The sequence below is a fragment of the Aythya marila genome (assembly GCF_965140915.1).
Source record: "Aythya marila genome assembly, chromosome: Z".
Lineage (NCBI taxonomy): Eukaryota > Metazoa > Chordata > Aves > Anseriformes > Anatidae > Aythya > Aythya marila.
The window spans coordinates 30,370,832-30,390,293 of record NC_139080.1 but is presented as its reverse complement, the minus strand read 5'-3'; the positions used below and the strand labels follow the sequence as shown (position 1 = coordinate 30,390,293).

The following is a 19,462-nucleotide window of genomic DNA, read 5'->3' as shown; positions in this document are numbered from 1 at the left end:
AACTGAATATATGCTGAATCATTTGGAAATTAGATCCAATTACCTTAAATCAGTCATTCCAGACTAACAGAGCAATAAAAGGCACCACATTTGTTGATGTATTTGACTCTGACGCTTCATTCATGTCAAAACGTGTATGCACTATACTTCTAGCTTAATTCACATTGCACACTGCCCTCCCAAATGCTGTGCTCAGAACAGATCATAAAAGGGCTGTCACTAATCCAACTATCAGAAGACTTTCCAATCTAAATGAGAAAATTACTTCTGAATTTTGCATTGACAGAGCATTAAAAAATGTTATGTATCTGGGGAGTGTGACTGTCACCAATGTCAGTAGTCTGGTCTGCTTTTTGACTGAGGGTTCTCAATACCCAGATGTTGCCCAAACAATGAAAGAAAAATGACCACTGAAAGGGAAAGGATGAAGTTCTTTTACAGCCCTAATCCTGAAATATATAGAGAGGTAAAATAAATGAATAATGCTTAGCTGCTGTTTTCTCACAGTGTACGTTACCCCTGAAATCAAGAATGCAGAGCCTGTTCAAACATAGTCAAATTGAGATTCAGCAACTGGTGTTCCTGGAGAGGAACAGTCCCTGCATAAAGCTGCCTAGGTGAGTTTTTCAGGACTGGTGGCCCCCCGTGCTTTAGCACTGATGGTGTTTTACATGAGATGAAAATACAAGATGAAAGTCCATACTTAATTCCTGGTCTGATTTCTCGGAACAGATTTAGGACTTAAAAATTTCAAATGAGAAATGCAGATCTACACTGAATACCCGGCCACATCTTTCTTCAACATCATATCTTTTTCTTTGTATTAATATCTTGTCATCATGCAGATTACTAAGATGGCATTTTCAAAGGGAGGCTTGAATAATTGTGTTGCAAGCATTTCCCTGGACTGATTATGCACTTGCGTGCTTGAGAAAACATTTACATTGGAACTTTTCAGAGTAGAGCTGATTCGCGTGTAAAATCTTCTGGGAGCCAAGTTTGGGCATGCGTTTTTCCTGATCCCATCTCGTTGGGAAGAGAGAGGTAGCATCGATAAGTGGAAAAAAAAAAAAAAAAAAAAAAAAAAAAAAAAAAAAACAGGAAGAAAAACTGAACAAAAGAGAAATCAAACCTCTCGGCCCAGAACTGTGTTACTGGGTCTCAAATGTAGTAACACAACCTAGGGTTGTGAGCCATAACTTTGTCCTTGATGAATCTGAAATGAAGCGAAGGAGAAAACTCAGTGAACCAGAATTTGGAAATTTACAAAAGCACCTGAAGACGGCAAAGAGCATAGTCATCACATTTTAAGGCACCACTCCTTCAGACTTTTTTTTTTTTTTTTTTTTTTTTTTTTTTGTCCCGAAGGGTATCCCGACTGCTGCTGGGCAGCTCCCTCCGGGCAGCAGTGCTGAGTTTATCCGTAACGCTGGGTGCACCCGGGCAGCCGCGCTCCGCTGCCTGAGCGCCCCGCACAGCACCAGGGACACCTCTCCCCCCTCAGGGCCAGCCGGGCGAGGGGCTACGAGGCCATGGCTGAAACAAGCCGCCCCTCCGCCCGCCACTCCTCGCCCCGGAGCGCGGCGGGGCTGGGCGCCGCCCGCCCTCCCCGGCTCCTGAGGGGACCGAGCCCGCGTCCGTGAGCGCCTCGCCCCGCGCCCCAGCCGCCGTCCTTCCCGTGTGTGCTGCTCGTAGTGCTTTGACTGATTTGGTGTTTTTTTCTTTCTTTTTTTTTTTTTTTTTTTTACACTGATTGGATGTTTTTCACTGATTTAATGCTTTTATCGGTTTAATGTTTTTTATTGCTGTGATGTTTTTATTGCTTGATGGAGAACAAGTCCTACGAGGAGCGGCTGAGGGAGCTGGGCTTGTTCAGCCTGGAGAAGAGGAGGCTCAGGGGCGACCTTATCGCTCTCTATAGGTACCTCAAGGGAGGCTGTAGCGAGGTGGGGGTTGGCCTGTTCTCCCACGTGCCTGGTGACAGGACGAGGGGGAATGGGTTTAAGTTGAGCCAGGGGAGTTTTAGGTTAGATGTTAGGAAGAACTTCTTCACTGAAAGGGTTGTGAGGCATTGGAATAGGCTGCCCAGGGAAGTGGTGGAGTCACCATCCCTGGAAGTCTTCAAAAGACGTTTAGATGTAGAGCTTAGGGATATGGTTTAGTGGGGACTGTTAGCATTAGGTCAGAGGTTGGACTCGATGATCTTGAGGTCACTTCCAACCTAGACAATTCTGTGATTCTGTGATTCTGTTTTTAACGCTTTTAACGCCAAGACTCCCGCAGTTCCGCCTCCACCCCCGCCTGGGACAGCGACGGGACAGGCACCCCCCCGTCAGACGCCGGCGCGCGCCGCGCGTTGCCGGCATAACGGCCTCAACGGCCCCAACGGCCGCAACGGCCGCAACGGCCGCAACGGCCCGGCGCCGCCCGGCAGCCTCCACCCCGCCCCGCGGGGAGGGGGTGGGTGCCGCGTGCCCCGCCCCCCCCATGAGCCCGCCCCGTGGCTCCGCGTCCCGGCCACCCCCCCCGGCGCGGCGCGGGTCGGGCCGGAGCGGGAGCGGGAGCGGGGCGGGCGTGGCGGTGTCGCCGCTCTTTTTTGAGCCTCGGCCTCCCCCGTAGCGCAGCGGGCGCGCGGGGCCATGGAGCGGAGCGCGGCGGCGGCGGTGCGGCGGCTGCGCGCGGCCGGCGGTGGCGGCGGGGAGCGCGATCGCGACCGGCGCCCGGCGGCACCGCCGCGACAGGACAAGGACGGCGACGGCGACTGCGCCGCGGGGAAGGCTCGGGACGGGTCGCGGCGGCGGCCGCAGGCGCTGTCGGAGCGGCGGGCGGCGGCGGTGGTGCTGCTGTACCTGCTGGCGCTGCGCGGCCTGGCGCACGTCGCGCACCGGCACCTGCTGAGCCGCCCGCAGCGCGGCGGGCACCCGCACTTCAGCGCGCACCGCGCCAGGTACCGGCCGGGACAGCCCCCCCGGACCGTGCCAGGGGTTCTTGCTCGCGTGTGGGTCGGTTTCTGTTCGGAGTGAGCCTTGGAGATGGGCAGGGAGGTGTAAAGCTTTCGGTGGGTTGTGCGTGAAATATCAAGCGTGCGGGCGCTGAACGTGTGCTGTCTCTCCTGCAGGGGATATCTCGACAACATAACAGCGATTGGGCCCAGGACGGTTGGAAGTCCAGCGAATGAAGTTCTTGCAGTTAACTACCTCCTAGAACAAATCAGGGCAATAGAAACTGAAAGCACAGATGCTCACAAGATATCTGTAGACGTACAGAGGCCGACAGGCTCCTTCAGCATTGACTTTTTGGGAGGCTTTACTAGTTACTACGCAAACATAACCAATGTGGTAGTGAAGCTGGAACCCCGAAATGGAGCTGAGCATGCAGTCTTATCCAATTGTCACTTTGATTCCGTACCAAATACCCCAGGTAGGTCCACATGCTCCTCCATTCCTCTGCGTTACATGAGCCACTGAGCTTGGCTCACTGTTGTCTCATACCAAGTGCTGTCATAGCCATATGCCAGGACACTCTGTGTGTCAATTACTCTGTGCTTGATTTCAGTAAGATTCAGTACTTAGAGTGGCAGGTTGGTCCTGTTAAAAGTCAGCATGTTTCAGTGTTTCAGATTTTAACTTTTGTTTTCTGGTAGACAGCAAATTATAGATGTTATGTGTGGGTTTCTAGGAAGTTATGTTGAATCCACCTTTTTTTTTTTTTTTAATATAGTTCATTTCCTAGGCATGTGCTCCTGATACCTGTTGTTCAGGTCTTTCCATACTTCTGTACTGATTTAAACCTGGCTTTCCTTAAACAGGATGCTTCATGCTGGGGGCTGTTCCCTCCCCCACAAACCAATCTATTTTATTCTCCTTTTTCCTGTGTCAGCTGGTATCACACTTATCTCAAATTTTTATTTTTGTACCCTTATGCTATACAGTTTCTGCATTCCTAGCTTCTGACTAAAAAAATAATTGCAGTGATCAAAAGTTAAGTTGATATGTATGTCTCTCACTGCTACTTTCACTGTTGTGTGTTTTCTCATTCTTGTCCTACTGCATTTTTATAAATCTAATCATGTTAAAGAATTATTGCAACATGGGTGTAAACAGCTTGGCAAATACATGGTTTAATATTGCCAGGAAACTGGAAACCACACAAAAACATTTGCTGTAACTCGTAGCCACAAGTATATGTTAATTATTGCAGCCGAAAAATATGTATAGGTTTCAGTCACTGACAGTGCTGTTTTTACTTAAGATTTTTTATTTACAGCCTGCACTGTATTTTTATTTCGGAAGGCAACCTCTTTGGTCTTTAGCACACAGAAGTAATCACTATGAATGATGAGATGTGAGAATTAATGAGTTGAGTGTTAGAGAAACAAAACATTTGCTATACTCTTTGCGCCTTTTTTCTGTTAACAAGTAGTGTTAGAAGAAGACTTCTTTTTCTCCTCTGGTCATGTTTAGGCAAGATGGAGTTCCAATTAAGTATAATAACTGTGTGATTGTTACACATTCACTGTGATTTAGGAACTGTGTTGATTGTAATTACTTCACTTATGTTCTAAACATGACTGCCTAGACTTAAAGAATACTTCACAAGTATAACGTAATGATGAATGAGAATTGTTTTTCGACTGATGTCTTGTGTAAGCGGTATGCCTGTTTCTTTGGGTTGTTCTACAGGGTTATATATCCATCAATAACTTTCATTCAGGCAGTGAAATATTTCACCAGCCTTGCACAGGAAAGCCAGAAAAATAATGATTCCTATAGCATAGGGTTGTACAGAATATGTGGAGGAGATAGAAATCAACCTGTATGCTTGCCCTCAACCAAAAGCAGCGCTTTACAACAGCAGTGAGGAAATGCTATTTCATTTTCCTGTAGTAAAACTTCTATATAGTATAAGAAAGAACCTTTTGTTTTCTATTCTCCTGTATTTCTATAAGTTCTTTGCTTACAGTTTCTTTTTTTTTTTTTTTTTAATTACTGAAAACGTTTAGTTTAACCCAAATCAGTATGACTCTTGTATACTTCAATGAGTAGTATACATGATGAATCAGATAGAAATAGATAATCTGATGTTGATGCTTGTAGATGTGCTTTCCTGGCATGATTAATGGCCCATGAGCCCAATTGTGTGCTGATGGAAAAGATATCAAGTCTGTATAAAGTTTTTTATTTGTTTCCTTTGGGTGTTAGTATTCACACCCTTACATTAGTTGGGGCTATTCACAAATGTATCCCTCAATCATTTTAAAGCGTTACCAAGTATTTTGGTATTCAGACATTTAAAGTTATCGTTGTTGCCACTAACGTTCCTGTGTATCATTTCCTGGAAAGCAAGGCAAGTACATCTCACTTTTGCTAATAGTACAGTAACAGTGCAGTATTAGGGAAACAGTTTAAACAACAAACAAACAAAAAAAGAGTAAAGATAGCTCAGTAAACTGTCTGAGCTTCGATGTTTAGTCTCTTTTTAACTAAAGAAGCAGGTGAGGAAAAAAGCTTGTGAAGGAAACATGTGAACTATAAGCTCCTAACATATTTCTCTTGTTCTGATAGGCCATCTACATGGAAATTAGTATTATTTGATTCTTCTCGATTAAACTTGGAGGTGGAAATACCCTTGCAAGTATTGGTATAGATGTGGCTTATGGCATGGTTTTCTTATATTACTGATATTTGCCATAAAATCTGTTTTAAGTGTGACTGTGGCTGCTTCAATCTGGTGTGTGTGTGCATTTTGAAACCAATAAGTCCTTTACTTTTCCTAGCTTCACAGTAAGATAGACAAGTGATTACTTTTCAGCAGGGCTTATCACTTCCTTGTTGAATTCTCATCACAGTACAAGTTAGATAAAAAGAACTTGGTGAGGCTAAGAGTAGGCTATGGATAAACTTCAGGAGCAATATAATGAGGAGTTTAAATTTGATATGTTTTTGGAGCTTTTTGGAAAGCCTTTGGCAGAGTGAAGTATTCTGAGAACTAGATGAACTAACCAGTGCATTGGAAACATTTTCTTTGTATATGTGTTTGTTTATTCTAAAGTATGTATATACAATAAAATTTTGACTGAGGTTCTTGTTTATATCAAGAATAATCACTTATTTTTTTTAGAAGGGGCAAGCATGTCTTTTTCCAGGTTATGAGCTCCAGAAAATATACTTGTTTTATATATACCTTAAACAGTTTCAGCAGCTAATGAGCCTTCCCTAATATCATGCTGATACATACTGTGGCAAATAATGCTGAACAAGCCATAGTCATCATCTCAGTGCAAACTGGCATTATCTATACAGCCCAGGCCAACAGGAATGATGTTAAAATTCTCTGTTTGCTCCCAGGTTTGATTAATTGGAGTCGGGTAGGGAGATGCTATGGCTTGCGCTAGAGTGATGGAAATGGGGCAAGGGCTAAAAGATGGGTACTTAATCAAGATGAAAAACTGGTGGGCGGTGTGTTGGAGGAGGTATGAGGAATTGGGTGCAGGTCTAGGGTAGTGTTGGATGAGGAATGTGAACAGACCACTGAGGTTAAAGCAAAAAAGGTCTTTCTGCAAAGAAACCAGAAAGGTGGTAGACAGCATCCAATCATGAAACTACTGCATTGCAATGTATACTTTCACTTGATGAATGTTTTAAAGATGTGAATTCTGATGTATGCTTTAATTTGTGATCTTGGCTGTACATTACTTGGAGGATTTGTCCAGTTACTAAACTGCATTGTAGCAGTATAGAATTCCTTAGCGTGAGTAGTGTGGTTTCATTTTTTACATTTACAAAATAATATTCAGCTTAATAAAAATTCGCTTTTTGTAATTTGAGTATGCTGTAAGTGAAATTTATGTCCTTGTTTATTCATATTGATCTTAAGCAAAGTGATCATTATCTATTTTTCTGTTTAGTACTTAGTTAGCCTAGATCTTGTGAAGAGTAGTACTGGATTTGATACTCTGTACATCACTTGTTCAACTTTTGAACATTAGTTTTCTTCCGCTGTTGCTTCTAACTAGCATAAATACCAGGTACAAGCTGTAGCAGAAAATAGACTAAAGTTTGACACAATCATGCCATGGTTAGATTAAATGATTGAGAGGACACAAAGTCTTTTTGTCTTCTCAGGTGTTAGTTGCAATTCTGTGCATTTGTTGTAAACCATGCTGTTCTGCTGGTTGTTTTTAGGTGCCAGTGATGATGCTGTTAGCTGCTCAGTGATGCTTGAAATACTTTACACTCTCTCAAAATCATCAGAACCCTTGCAGCATGCTGTCATATTCCTGTTTAATGGAGCAGAAGAAAATATTTTGCAGGTAAGAATATGCCAGAATTATAAAATGTGTATCAAAGCTGTGAATTAAGACTCTGTCAAAAGAAAGAGTAACTACAAGTACAGTGTTTATTTAATCTGTTGATATATTAATTAATGCCAGTGTTAACATTCTGAGAAAAATATATTTGCTGTAAAAGTGAAAAATAGATTAAGATTGTTGTCTATGTTAATTTAATTAGAATACTTTGATGTTCTGTTTTGTTTGTGTTGTGAGTGATCTGGCTGCCTTGTTTAACCTTGAGTTATAATCATACATGATGGAAAATAACACTTAGGTTGGTATGGAAGAGATTTGACCTGTATTTTCTTTGTTTTTCATCAAGGCTAGTCACGGCTTCATTACACAACATGAGTGGGCCAAGTCAATTAGAGCTTTTATTAACCTGGAGGCAGCAGGTGTAGGAGGAAAAGAACTTGTTTTTCAAACAGGTAGGAGCATGTATTGTGTCCAGTTTCTACACTGGGATAATTTGATCATGAGATAATGTAGACTTGAAAGAGTATTGAAAGTCGCTCACAAACAAAAGATAAGAGAACTGCTATGCCCTTTATCAACCCTCTGTAGCAAGTAAGTTGCTCTGCATCTTTAGATGCATGTAGGGTAAAGCACTGCAACAGAAGTTCCCTTAGAGATGGGAAACCTGTGTAGAACAGAACTAAGGAAATTGTATTTCTTTCCTACATCAAGATAGTAAGGAAAAAAGATTTCTATATCTCTTATCTCTTACATACTCATACTTTCATATGCTTTTTTAATTTTCACATAACTCTTCCAAAATCTTTGCAGAGAGATGTTGGCATTAGAACTCCATCTGCTGCTTGGAGAGCAGCAAAACTTACCACATACACTGCTGTTATACTTCTGCTCCATCCTAGTTGGACTACAGATTTCCTTCTACTACTGCGGCTGCTTAATTTTTTACTTGCATTGAATGCTTTGATGGAGAGACTGTTCAGTAAAGAATTTTTATCTGTGATAAAGAATGTTGTGTTTAATTGGATTTATCATCCAATTTTGATGATAAATTGGAAATTCTGCTGAAGGTTGTGGTTTCTGCTTGGTCTTTGGTAGATGGTGTATCTACCTTGCCATTGAACACCCAAGGCATTCATGATTTTCCCCTCAAAGTGTGACTAAATATCTCAGGTATGTGAGTGCTTCAGCTGACACTAATGAACTTAGTATACCTTGTGGGGCAACAGCATTACAACTTTAGGGAGTTCCTATGTATTGTTTTTGTTGTTGTTACAATAAAGTTATCTTAATAGAAGTTCAAAAAATAATTGTTCTGAGCTTTCTGCTCATCTTTTATTAGGACCTGAAAATCCGTGGTTGGTACAGGCATATGTATGTGCAGCCAAACATCCCTTTGCCTCTGTAGTGGCACAGGAAATCTTTCAGAGTGGTATTATCCCAGCAGATACAGACTTCCGGATCTACAGGGACTTTGGTAATGTTCCAGGTATGGTATCAGAAGGCATGTCCATTTATCTAAGTATATAACAAGTAGACTGTTCTGTTGTTCACTATGTAAAGGTCCTCAACTTCTGTTTGGGTTGTAGTCTGGGAGAAAATTTTCCTGTCTTTTTCCTAAGGCAATAGCATTCGGCATTCCTGTGTCATGTAGTTTTTAAGAATGTTTTTGGAGACTGCTGTTTTCCAGAAAGAAACTACATGGTAGAAAATCAGTCTAAAAATTAGGGAAATGCTCCAGGAAATAGCAGTACACTTAAATACTTTGTTTTTAAACACTTTAGTAATGGTGCTAATAACTTGCTTCCAGGAATTAAATAACTAATGAAAAAAAAAAATGAATAAACTAAAAGCAGCTTTTTTTAAGACAGTGACTTAGTAAGTAATAAATTTTCATTATCTGGGGGGGAAGGAGTGAGTGGAAGGCCAGGGTGTAATTAAGCACAAGACAGTGAAGGAAAGTTTTTTGGTTTTGCAGTGTGGTTTATAGATTCTTATCCATTCTGTAGAGAATTTTCAGTGGAAAAAAACGCGGAACAAAAAATGATATCTGAACAAACGTAATTCAAAAAAAAAAAAGTAAATGTTCCTCACTATCTGGCGTGAGTTGCCATTGGAATTACTTCCAAGAAAAGTGATCTTTCTGAACTGGTTTTCAGAGAAAAACTTATTCTAAACTTTTCAGGCTAGAAATGTACCACAGAACATAAAATAGCTGTCTTTCTACAATTTGTTCTGTTATTTGTTTGGAATTGTACCTGGTTCATAAATGGTAAATGAATTCTCCCTAACCTTGGCTTTTTCTAAACTCATAAAAATAATTGAGCTAGAGAAGTAATTTGTTCCACTTTGTCCACTGGTAGAATTGATTTGTTAAACCTCTGCAAAATCTTGAGGAGTCAGATTGCTGACAGGAGCTTTTTGCATATGCAACTGAGTGTATGCATGCTTTGGATATGCTGAATATATAACTTTTTTATCTTTACAAATTATTTGGGCATCTATAGAACTTTTGGACTGGCCATCTAAAAATCTGTTTACAAATCCATAGTAAAAAGAATACAGCTGGCATTTAGAGAAAGTGTTCTACAGTACTGCTTTTTTCACAGTGGAACTCTACTGATGTTTTAATAGTAAATATTTGGAAAACAAACATGTTGTTTCTTCTGAGGTTGACATGGCTAAGAATTTCCATGTGTTTCACCAGTAAAGAGACATAAATTTCTGTACAGATGTTATGTAATCAATAAGTTAGTAAGGACACATTTTCATTTTAATTTGCTTTTTTTTTTTTTAAAAGCAGGTGGAGTTCTGGTTAGTCTTCCATAAAGCAGGCTGATTTCTGAGGAAAGTACATGTGTTACAAAGTAGACCAGTGTTTTACATGAAATTTATCTGAGGTTTCACACTTGCTTTGTGTTTTTAGGTTTACATAATTTCTCTTGCTTTTCCTCTTTCTGTAGGAATAGACCTGGCTTTTATTGAAAATGGCTATATTTATCATACAAAGTATGACACATCAGACAGAATTTTAACAGATTCAATTCAGAGAGCAGGTTGGTATTTCTAAGATTTCAATAACTTACTGACTTACTTGTTACTATCAAAAATTCAGTAATAGCTACTAAGTCTTAAAGTAGGACTACATTGTTGTGTCTTCATTTTGATGTAAGGCTACTATCTCAATAAATTTATAATGTTAAGAACTACTTGACCATCTTGGTAAAAAAACAATGTTAACTGAACACATGCCTTTAAAATACATAGGGAATATGTTTGAGGAGCTCTGAAAAGAAAACTTTGTCACCATCCAGTGATGTTGATTTGAAAGTAATTTTAAAATCTAATTAAGGTAATCTAGCCATTTGAGTAATTTACATTCATTGATACCTGATTGTTCAGCATTTGTCATTCCTTTTCTCTTGGTAATTCCCCTTATTGATTAATGATTGTCATGAGAGGATTATGGTTAAGTAGATAGCATAGAGATCAACTTGCCAGTAGAGATTTTTCATTTAGAATAAGTCTCAATTGACCTAACATAGCAGTATGTAGGCTGTGGATTGTTGGCGAATAACATCGATTTTCTACTAACAGATTGGAAGTGTAGTAGGTTATTTCACAGATTTCAGTAAAGAAAATTACAGTAAGACTTCTAGTTTCTCAGAAAAACTAGCACAATCCTAAGCAGCTCCAGGTTTTTGACCACTGTCTTCTGTAAGCTAATAGAAGTCCACTGAGGGGTCCAGCATCAGTAAGAGCTTTAAATGTTTATTTGCACCAACACAACTGTAAGATAAAAAATAACACTTTCCTCTAAATTTCTGTTGGAAAGATGATTTTACTGCTCATAGTGGTTAGGGAGACCATTTCTTGGTAAACATTTCACAGCTTAAAGCAAAACAAACGTGGTTTTGGCTGTATTATGAGAGACAGGAAGGTGGTTTGTACCTGTACAAAAGAAAACAACTTCCTTGTTTCCTTACATTACTGTCATCGAGGAAAAAGAAGGCAGGTAATTCATAGTGAAACATGGAGTTAGCTACTGGGTGCAGGGACAAGAGCAAGAAGGTAAACAGAAAATGAAACTCCTCTTTTGGTAAGGCCTGAAGTCTACTGCTTATGGGCTGAAAGAGACATTGTCTGAGCAGCCAGGGATCAAGTTAGGAAAGCCAAAGCACTTTTAGAATTGAACTTATTTAGGGACATCAAGGGCAACAAGAAAAAGGCTTCTATAGGTACATCACTGATAAAAGGAAGACTAGGGAAATTGTGGCCCCTCTTTGGAAGGAAAAGGGAGACCTGGTTACACAGGATATGGAGAAGGCTGAGGTACTCAATGACTTTTTTGCCTCAGTCTTCACTGGCGGGAGTGAAGACTTGCCTTGGGCCCCAGAAGGCGAAGGCAGGGACTGTAAAAGTGATGAAACACCTGCTGTAGGAAATTGGGTTCAAGACCATCTAAGGAACACAAAGGTGCACAAGTCCATGGGACCTGATGAGGTGCATCCATGTGTCCTGAACTGGCTGATTTAGTTGCTAAGCTTCTATCCATCAGACTTCAGAAGTCATGGCATTCTGGCGAAGTTCCCACTGACTGGAAGAGTGGAAAGATAGCCCCCATTTTTAAAAAGGGAAAAAAGGAACACTCAGGGAACTACAGGCCTCCTCTGTACCTGGCAAGATCATGGAGATGATCCTTCTGGAAACTGTGCTAAGGCACATGATAAACAAGGAGGTGATTGTTGACAGCCAACATGTCTTCACTAAGCGCAGATTGTGACTGACAAATCTGGTGGCCTTCTCCAGTAGGGTTACAGCACTGGTGGATAGGAGAAGAGCAACTGACATCATCTACCTGGACTTGTGCAAAGCATTTGACACTGTCCCACATAATATCCTTGTTTCTGAATTGGACAAACATGGTTTTTATGGATGGACCTTACCCATTGGGTGGGTAAGGAGTTGTCTGGATGGTCACAGTCAAAGACTTGTGGTCAATGGCTCAATGTCCAAGTGGAAATCCATAAAGAGTGGTGTTCCTCAGGGGTCAGTAGTGGGACTGGCACTATTTAACGTCTTCGGTGACATGTACAATGGGATCGAGTGCACCCTCAGCAGGCTTGCTGATCACACCAAGCTGTGTTGTGCAGTTGGCACACTGGAGGGAAGGGATGGCATCCAGAGGGACCTGGACAGGCCTGAGAGGTGGGCCTGTGCAAACTTCATAAGGTTCAACAAGGCCAAGTGCAAGGGCCCGCATTTGGGCTGGGATAATTCTAAGCACAAATACAGGGTGGGCAGAGAATGGATTGGGAGCAGCCCTAAGGAGAAGGACCTGGGGGTGTTGATTAAAGAGAAGCTCAACATGCGCTGTCCGTGTGCACTGGCAGCCCAGAAAGCCAACCGTATGTTGGGCTGCACCAAAAGCAGTGTGACCAGCAGGTCAAGGGAGGTGATTGTCCCCCTTCTGTTCTGCTCTTGTGAGACCCCACCTGGAGTCCTGCATTCAGCTCTGGGGTCCCCAGCACAAGGAGGACATGGACCTGTTAGAATAAGTCCAGAGGAGGGCCATGAGGTTGATCAAAGGGCTGGAGCACCGCTCATGTGAAGACAGGCTGAGGGAGTTGGGGTTGTTCAGCATGCAGAAGAGAGGTCTCTGGAGAGACCTTGTAGCAGTCTTCCAGCGCCTAAAGGGTACTGGAAAAGGGTACAGGAAAGCTGGGGAGGGACTCTTTGTCAGGGAGTGTAGTGATAGTACTGCGAGTAATGGTTTTAAACTGAAAGATGGAAGATTTAGATTAAACATTTAGAAGAAACTCTTTACTGTGAGGGTGGTGAGGCACTGGCACAGGCTGCCCAGCGAAGCTGTGGATGTCCCATCCCTGGAGGTGTTCAAGGCCAGGCTGGATGGAGCTTTGGGCAACCTGGTCTGGTGGGACGTGTCCCTGCCCATGGCAGGGGGTTGGAACTGGGTGATCCTTAAGGTCCCTTCCATTCCAAACCATTCCATGATTATCTGATTCTGAAGATACGCTTTCTCCCTTCATTGATGTAGTATTTAAATATATGAAGCTTTCCAAGTGTACTTACTTTAGGGAGAACTGTGTAGATTACCTTCTGAAAATACTTTGCACTGCTAATGATCAAATAGATATTAAGAATAATCAGTTGCATGTTCATTTCTCATGTTTTGGATAATTCAATACATTGGCTTTTTTTTAAGTACATAGAAGAATGCTATGTACTAATTCATCAACCCTGATACAGTTATGTTGTGTATCTGCTTTTTTTAATAGGTGACAATATTCTAGCTGTCCTAAAATACCTTGCAACATCAGATAAACTGGCCAAATCTTTTGAGTATAGACATGGAAATGTTGTATTTTTTGATGTACTTGGCTTATTTGTCCTGGCTTACCCTGCTCGTGTTGGCACCATCATGAATTGCATAATAGCAGCAATTGCTTTTCTTTACTTAGGCAAGAAAGTATTCCAGCCCAAAACCAGAGGTAAGTCTAGTGTTTTGTTTTCAGATCAATCACGTTATTATTTAATAACAATTAGTAGATCAAGAAGTACTCAGGAGGTAATGGCAAATGATCTCCATAAGTCCCTTCCAACCACAACCTTCTGTGAAGTTTCTCTGATTTGATAAACTTAAGGAATAAACTTTAGGTGTGCAGGAATTACTTTTGTTCTAAGAGATGAAAACTCAGTTGTGAATCATTATGATGATGAAATGACAGGCCTAGATGTCTAGCATTTATGAATTACAACTATATCTTTTATCCATTCGTGAAGATTTAAACTAAATCTTTTAAAGATCTGAATATGGGGGAAAAAAAAGTTTACCTACCATCTGTATAAACTCTTTGTTCTGTTAAGACAGGTAGAACTTCAGAAATATGATTCATGAACTCCTGGCCATAGGCTGGAGCACATAACAACACAAACAGGAAAAATTATATCAATACTCAATAAAGGGTATAAAACAACTTAAATCCTCTAGTTACACATTTTCATTTGAAGCGTAGGAGCACACATTAAAATAAAAATAAAAAAAAATCCAGAAAGCATTTTTAGAATATGAAAAAGTTAGAAGAAAAGCAACTCTGACATTTGTTGAGACCTTCTAGCTTATAGTCTCTTCACTGATTCCTTAGACAAATTTTTATTATCAGGAATATGATAACCTAGGAAATAGACTAGTTGTCTGGGAATTAATCCTGTAGGGAGGAAGACTGTAAAAGGAGTAGGCTACGTGATATAAAGACTATTCTGTAAAGAAATCTGCAGAGTGCACTTCTCCTACAGACTTCATGTGGTCATTACAGAAATTATGCTGAGGGTAGTTTTAATATTGATTATAGTATTTAAAAATAATAGGTATGACTGTTGAATTAAACTTTTTTCTTCTTCTTCACAGCTATTAATAACTTGAAGAAATTCTTTACTGCATTTGGCTTAATACTGTTAAGTTGGATCTCCACACTAGTAACTGTGGTTATTGTGGCAGTGTTCGTCTCTCTCATTGGACGGTCTCTTTCTTGGTATACCCATTTCTATGTTTCTGTGTTTCTGTATGGCACTGCAGCTGCAGCTAAACTCATCCTTGTGCATACACTAGCCAAGAGGTTTTACTACAAGGTAAGCCTAATTTCATTGCCAGTTTTGAGGGGTGGTGAGTGTAGTGTTTAATCTCATTTAAACATAAGGATTATTGCTGTGTTAAATGAGAGTTAACAGCCCCTTGATTTAAGTCTTTGCCCTTGCTAATGACTTGTAGCAATTCCTGCTTGGGGCCAGGGGTGACAGGCAAGAGCCTTGTAGAAGACAATGTAAGGTATTGTTTCTTTTCCTCTCTGCACTCTCCCTTTCTCCTATAATTTCATTGGTAAGAGATCAAAGTAACAGCTGGATAATTTATTTTTTTGATATCTTCAGGTGTTCTTGATACTTACAGAATTGACATCTATATGGTCTTTGAATCTTAACAGATTCTTGCTTCTGAATTTACGTGTATAATTGAGTGTCCCACAGTTTGTTTATTTTCATACTTCTAATGAATCTTTTAATATTTTTGTTCATTATTTCATCTAATTTACCATGTAAATTTTTGTCATGAAACTTGGGATACCTGCTCTGTGTTGTATTCTGACCCATTATTATGCATGTTTGTTTGGTAAGGCCATTCGTATTCATTGCCTTCTAAGCAAATTTTTTTCAGATTGTTCACGTGAAAGCTTTTTTCTTACAACTATCAGAATTTATCATTCTGTAATGCAATAACCTGTGCTGTGTAAAGCTTTCTAAGTGGAGCTTTTGTAAAAAAAAATTTGAGTTTTCAGCCTGCCATCTATGGTTATTCTGTATGATTATTCTGATATCTGTTACTTGTTTTGACCACAACTGGACCTGAAAGAGAACTCTTTATGTTCCACATTCTTTTCTGCCATAGATAAAAGTACTTTAGGCCCCTAGAAAGTTTGATTTCGATTTTGTCATGTTACCTTTTCATTGCTGTCATTTGTCATGATTACTGCATATCTATCTTTTTTGTGCAGAATTCTTCTGTGTGGACTAACCAACACAATGTAACTTGCATAATAATGTCATAATTATAGTTCATAATAATCCCAAATGCGTAGATGATAGTTGAATTGTTTTGTATTTCTGTGGTGCCTTGAGGTATCTGGCAGATGGTGCTCTTAAAAGGGAGAAGTCAACTGCTTGAGCCTGTTTTAGGTTTACAGGTTTTAGGCATGATGGTATTTAGTCATTCGGTTTACCATTACTTATCCTTCTCAGCCGTTTGTACAAGCCTAGGGTGGTGGAATTTAAGAAACCTAAGTTGTCAGTCAAATTCAATTTCATCCAAATACTTCATGTTTTAAAAAGTACTGATATTTTACTTGACTGGTGTACGTTCTGACTGTATCCATTATTTACTCATCTGGAAGTTGTTTGTTTTATAGAGTATGTGTATGAATAATTTTCAGTAAAAGGTCACTAGCATTATTATTTTTTAAAGATGAACCATTTATAAAATAGATGGGACATAACCTCTATTCCAAAAGACTAGAATAAGGTACTTACTGACAGGAGAGCTTACTTTACCTAATCATTCAGTTGTTTCAGGTGCTGGATCTAGTTCTTACCTGTTGATTGTCTGAAGAACAGATCAGATGACTAGATACCGCGCCTCTCTCAATTTTATTGGCGCGCTATAGCGTGCAGTATTCCACACTTTATGCTGCCTCAGTAGTTTACATTGTCCCTAAGAAGTGTTGCATAAAAATTTTGGAAGCTAATCTGTTACTTGGGTATTACAGGCAATGCCTAGGTGTTGATGAAGCAGTGTGTCTTCTGTTACTGGCTCAAGAACTTGTGATGTAATAACTTTTTGTTTTGAAATATGTTTGGTAACCCAAAAGTTTCTTATCCCTACTGCCCAACGTTTTTCACAGCCCAAAACTCAACTAAGTGCTTGCTGATAGCTGTTCAGTGAAGCAGTCCTTCTTGCTGCTAACAGCATTCACAGTTACAAGTCTTGTGCTGCAAACAGTGCAACACTGCATTTAACTAAAGACAACAAATAAAAACACATTTTTAAGGGTTAATTTTTTTTTTCTAAAACATATCTGATATTAACTCAACCATACATGTCCTCTTCAAAACAAATAATGTATGAAAAAAGCAGACTTCTGAAGTGACAGCTGTGGTGTGACACATAAAAGCACCAGTGTAATGTTTATCCAATAATAACATTACTTGCTTAAGAAGTAGTATATTAACAACTGCTGTGCAAAAGCAGTTTAGAATTTCAGGAGGTATATGTAATTCTTTTCACACATAAGTAGTACATAACTTGTTGATATGCTTCACAAATACCAGTGCTTTTTATAAAAAGACCTTATTGCATATGTACCTGAAACATTAGCCTGCCATCTTCTTGGTATTGTAATTTGTACTCCACTCCTGTCCATCCCATTCTGTGTAATCTCTTCTTCAAGCTAAGTCAGAGCAGATGGTTAAGAAAAGAAAAGCACCTACAAGTGAAAACTGTCATGACTAACTCTATGGCAGGGAGAGTCATGAGATGGTAAATGTTTTATGTGGACAAAGCAATTGTAACAATTACATAGAAGAAATCGGAGTTTTTGTGTGTGTTCTTAAGAAACACGATACACAAAATATTTCTGCTCGGCAATAACTGATTCCCTTTTTTGTTACAGAATATGAATGACCTGAACCTGGGAGATGTGTTTTTTGATGCCTCATTGCTGATTTGGACTATAGCATTGGCTGTGATTACTCAGATAGGCCTTTGTTCAGCGTTCATTTGTATGTTGTGGGTGGCATTTCCATTACTCACTAAGCTGATGATCCATAAGGAATTCAGACAAAAAGGTATGAGTTTGTGGGGGGGGAGATAATTGCAGCGTTTAGAGCAGAAAACCTGTGGGTTTGTTTGTTTGTTTGTTTTTGTTTTGTTTTGTTTTGTTTGTTTGTTTGTGTGTTTGTTTTAACATAAGAGTAGTTTTGCAGTGGTTTTGGAAGAGTTACATTGGCATCGGCTATGTAAAATGGGGTCCTTTTTTCCTATCCATCTCAGGGTGAGGACTAGTATTATACATTGGGCCTTGCAGCAGTGTTTGGATATATTATTAATGCTATGTGCTTTATGTTTTGTAGGTGCCACAATTAAGTTTCTTGTGCTGTACATGCTGGGAATGTTTGTTCCCTATCTGTATATAATGTATCTTAGTTGGACTATATTTGAAATGTTTACTCCTATCATGGGACGAAGTGGTTCAGAAATTCCACCAGATGTAGTGTTGGCAGGATTTATTGTGGCCATCACTATGATTCTGTCATCCTATTTTGTAAGTAGAGTTTTTAAATGATGTTGAAAACTTCTAAGCTTTCTCTAGAGTTGAAAAAAAAAATTTTTTTTTCTATACTTCTGTTTGAAATTAATGGTATTGTTGAACATCTCAAGTGTTAATACAAGGAAATTCTAAGAAATGTGAAGGATCCTATGTTTTATGTTAGAGAGAAGTAATTGAAGCAGGGATTACAAAAAAATGTATCTGCTCAGTCGTGATGTAGTAATAACTGGTGTAAAATACAAAAAATTGATGATAGCATTTGAACAGGTATTCATTTTAGGTGGAGTGTGGTATGTGGCTGAACAAAAAATGTACTACATTTCCAAAAAAAGAAAAAAAATGTTTTTTTTTTTTTTTTTTATGCTGCCCTTGCTGCAAAGTTTTCAGGACTTTTTTTTTGGCAGATGTTTTTAAAAAGATTTTTTTTTTTTTTGAAAGTTTTGGAAAGTAGTCACCTTTGTTTCCTTCTGGTTTTAGGTATTGAGGTTGTGAAGTCTTTCTGTATCATATAGCATGTGTAATACACGTTCAATTCCAGAAGTGAATTTTAGAGTTACACATAAGTGTCTTTCATTTCTCAGTCTTGTAGTTTTATAACTGGACTGTCTCTTTGTTCTCTAGATTAACTTCATTTACCTTGTCAAAAGTACAAAACTGACGCTAATAACTTCAACTGCTGTGTCTGTAGTCACTCTGATTCTCGTTTGCAGTGGAATCTTCTTTCCTTACAGTTCTGATATGGCTAACCCAAAGCCTAAGCGAGTCTTTCTCCAGGTAAGAAGAGTCTTGCATATCGTATTGATTCTGTGCTGCATGCAAGAGGGTTCTTTTGGTTGTTTGGTTTTCTTTGTTTTGTTTCTTATTAGTTATTACTGTTTTTAAAGAACTTAAACCCTGAAGTAGTCTCTATTGTTTGCTTGATTTAAATTCTAACATTTTTTTTGTAGATTTGAACAAATTGCTGCTGTTCCCCATGTTTAATTTGCATGTATAGTCTTCTCAGAAGAATAGGTATTTTTAGGTGTATTTAAGTATGAGTTAAATAAGCAATTATCATTACAGAAGTGAATGCAATGGGAGATGTCTAAATATTTACAGGCACAGACATCTATTCAAATTACATGTTTTTATGGTGTTCTGTTTTATCTGTGTAACTGTATTCATAAATGCTTAGATTTGTGTTGAGTACATACTGAAAATGCATTAGACTTTAAGGGTTGATATGGTGGATATTTCAGAATGACTTTTGACTTGCAAACTG

At 39.6% G+C, this 19,462-nt stretch overlaps 1 protein-coding gene across 2 annotated transcripts in view; it reads left to right on the top strand.

Moving 5' to 3' along the window:
* Nucleotides 1-2,533: 2,533 nt before the first annotated feature.
* Nucleotides 2,534-19,462, top strand: part of ERMP1 (endoplasmic reticulum metallopeptidase 1) — a 39,163-nt gene continuing 22,234 nt past the window's right edge. For both annotated transcript variants that reach the window (XM_082783334.1, XM_082783333.1), the window contains exons 1-11: nt 2,534-2,947; nt 3,119-3,420; nt 7,185-7,312; nt 7,656-7,761; nt 8,649-8,795; nt 10,270-10,362; nt 13,606-13,818; nt 14,736-14,956; nt 17,545-17,719; nt 18,005-18,195; nt 18,823-18,975. In XM_082783334.1, coding sequence (XP_082639460.1) covers nt 2,640-2,947; nt 3,119-3,420; nt 7,185-7,312; nt 7,656-7,761; nt 8,649-8,795; nt 10,270-10,362; nt 13,606-13,818; nt 14,736-14,956; nt 17,545-17,719; nt 18,005-18,195; nt 18,823-18,975 — 2,037 coding nt within the window. In that variant the 5' untranslated portion in view covers nt 2,534-2,639. The remainder of the gene's footprint in view (nt 2,948-3,118; nt 3,421-7,184; nt 7,313-7,655; nt 7,762-8,648; nt 8,796-10,269; nt 10,363-13,605; nt 13,819-14,735; nt 14,957-17,544; nt 17,720-18,004; nt 18,196-18,822; nt 18,976-19,462) is intronic.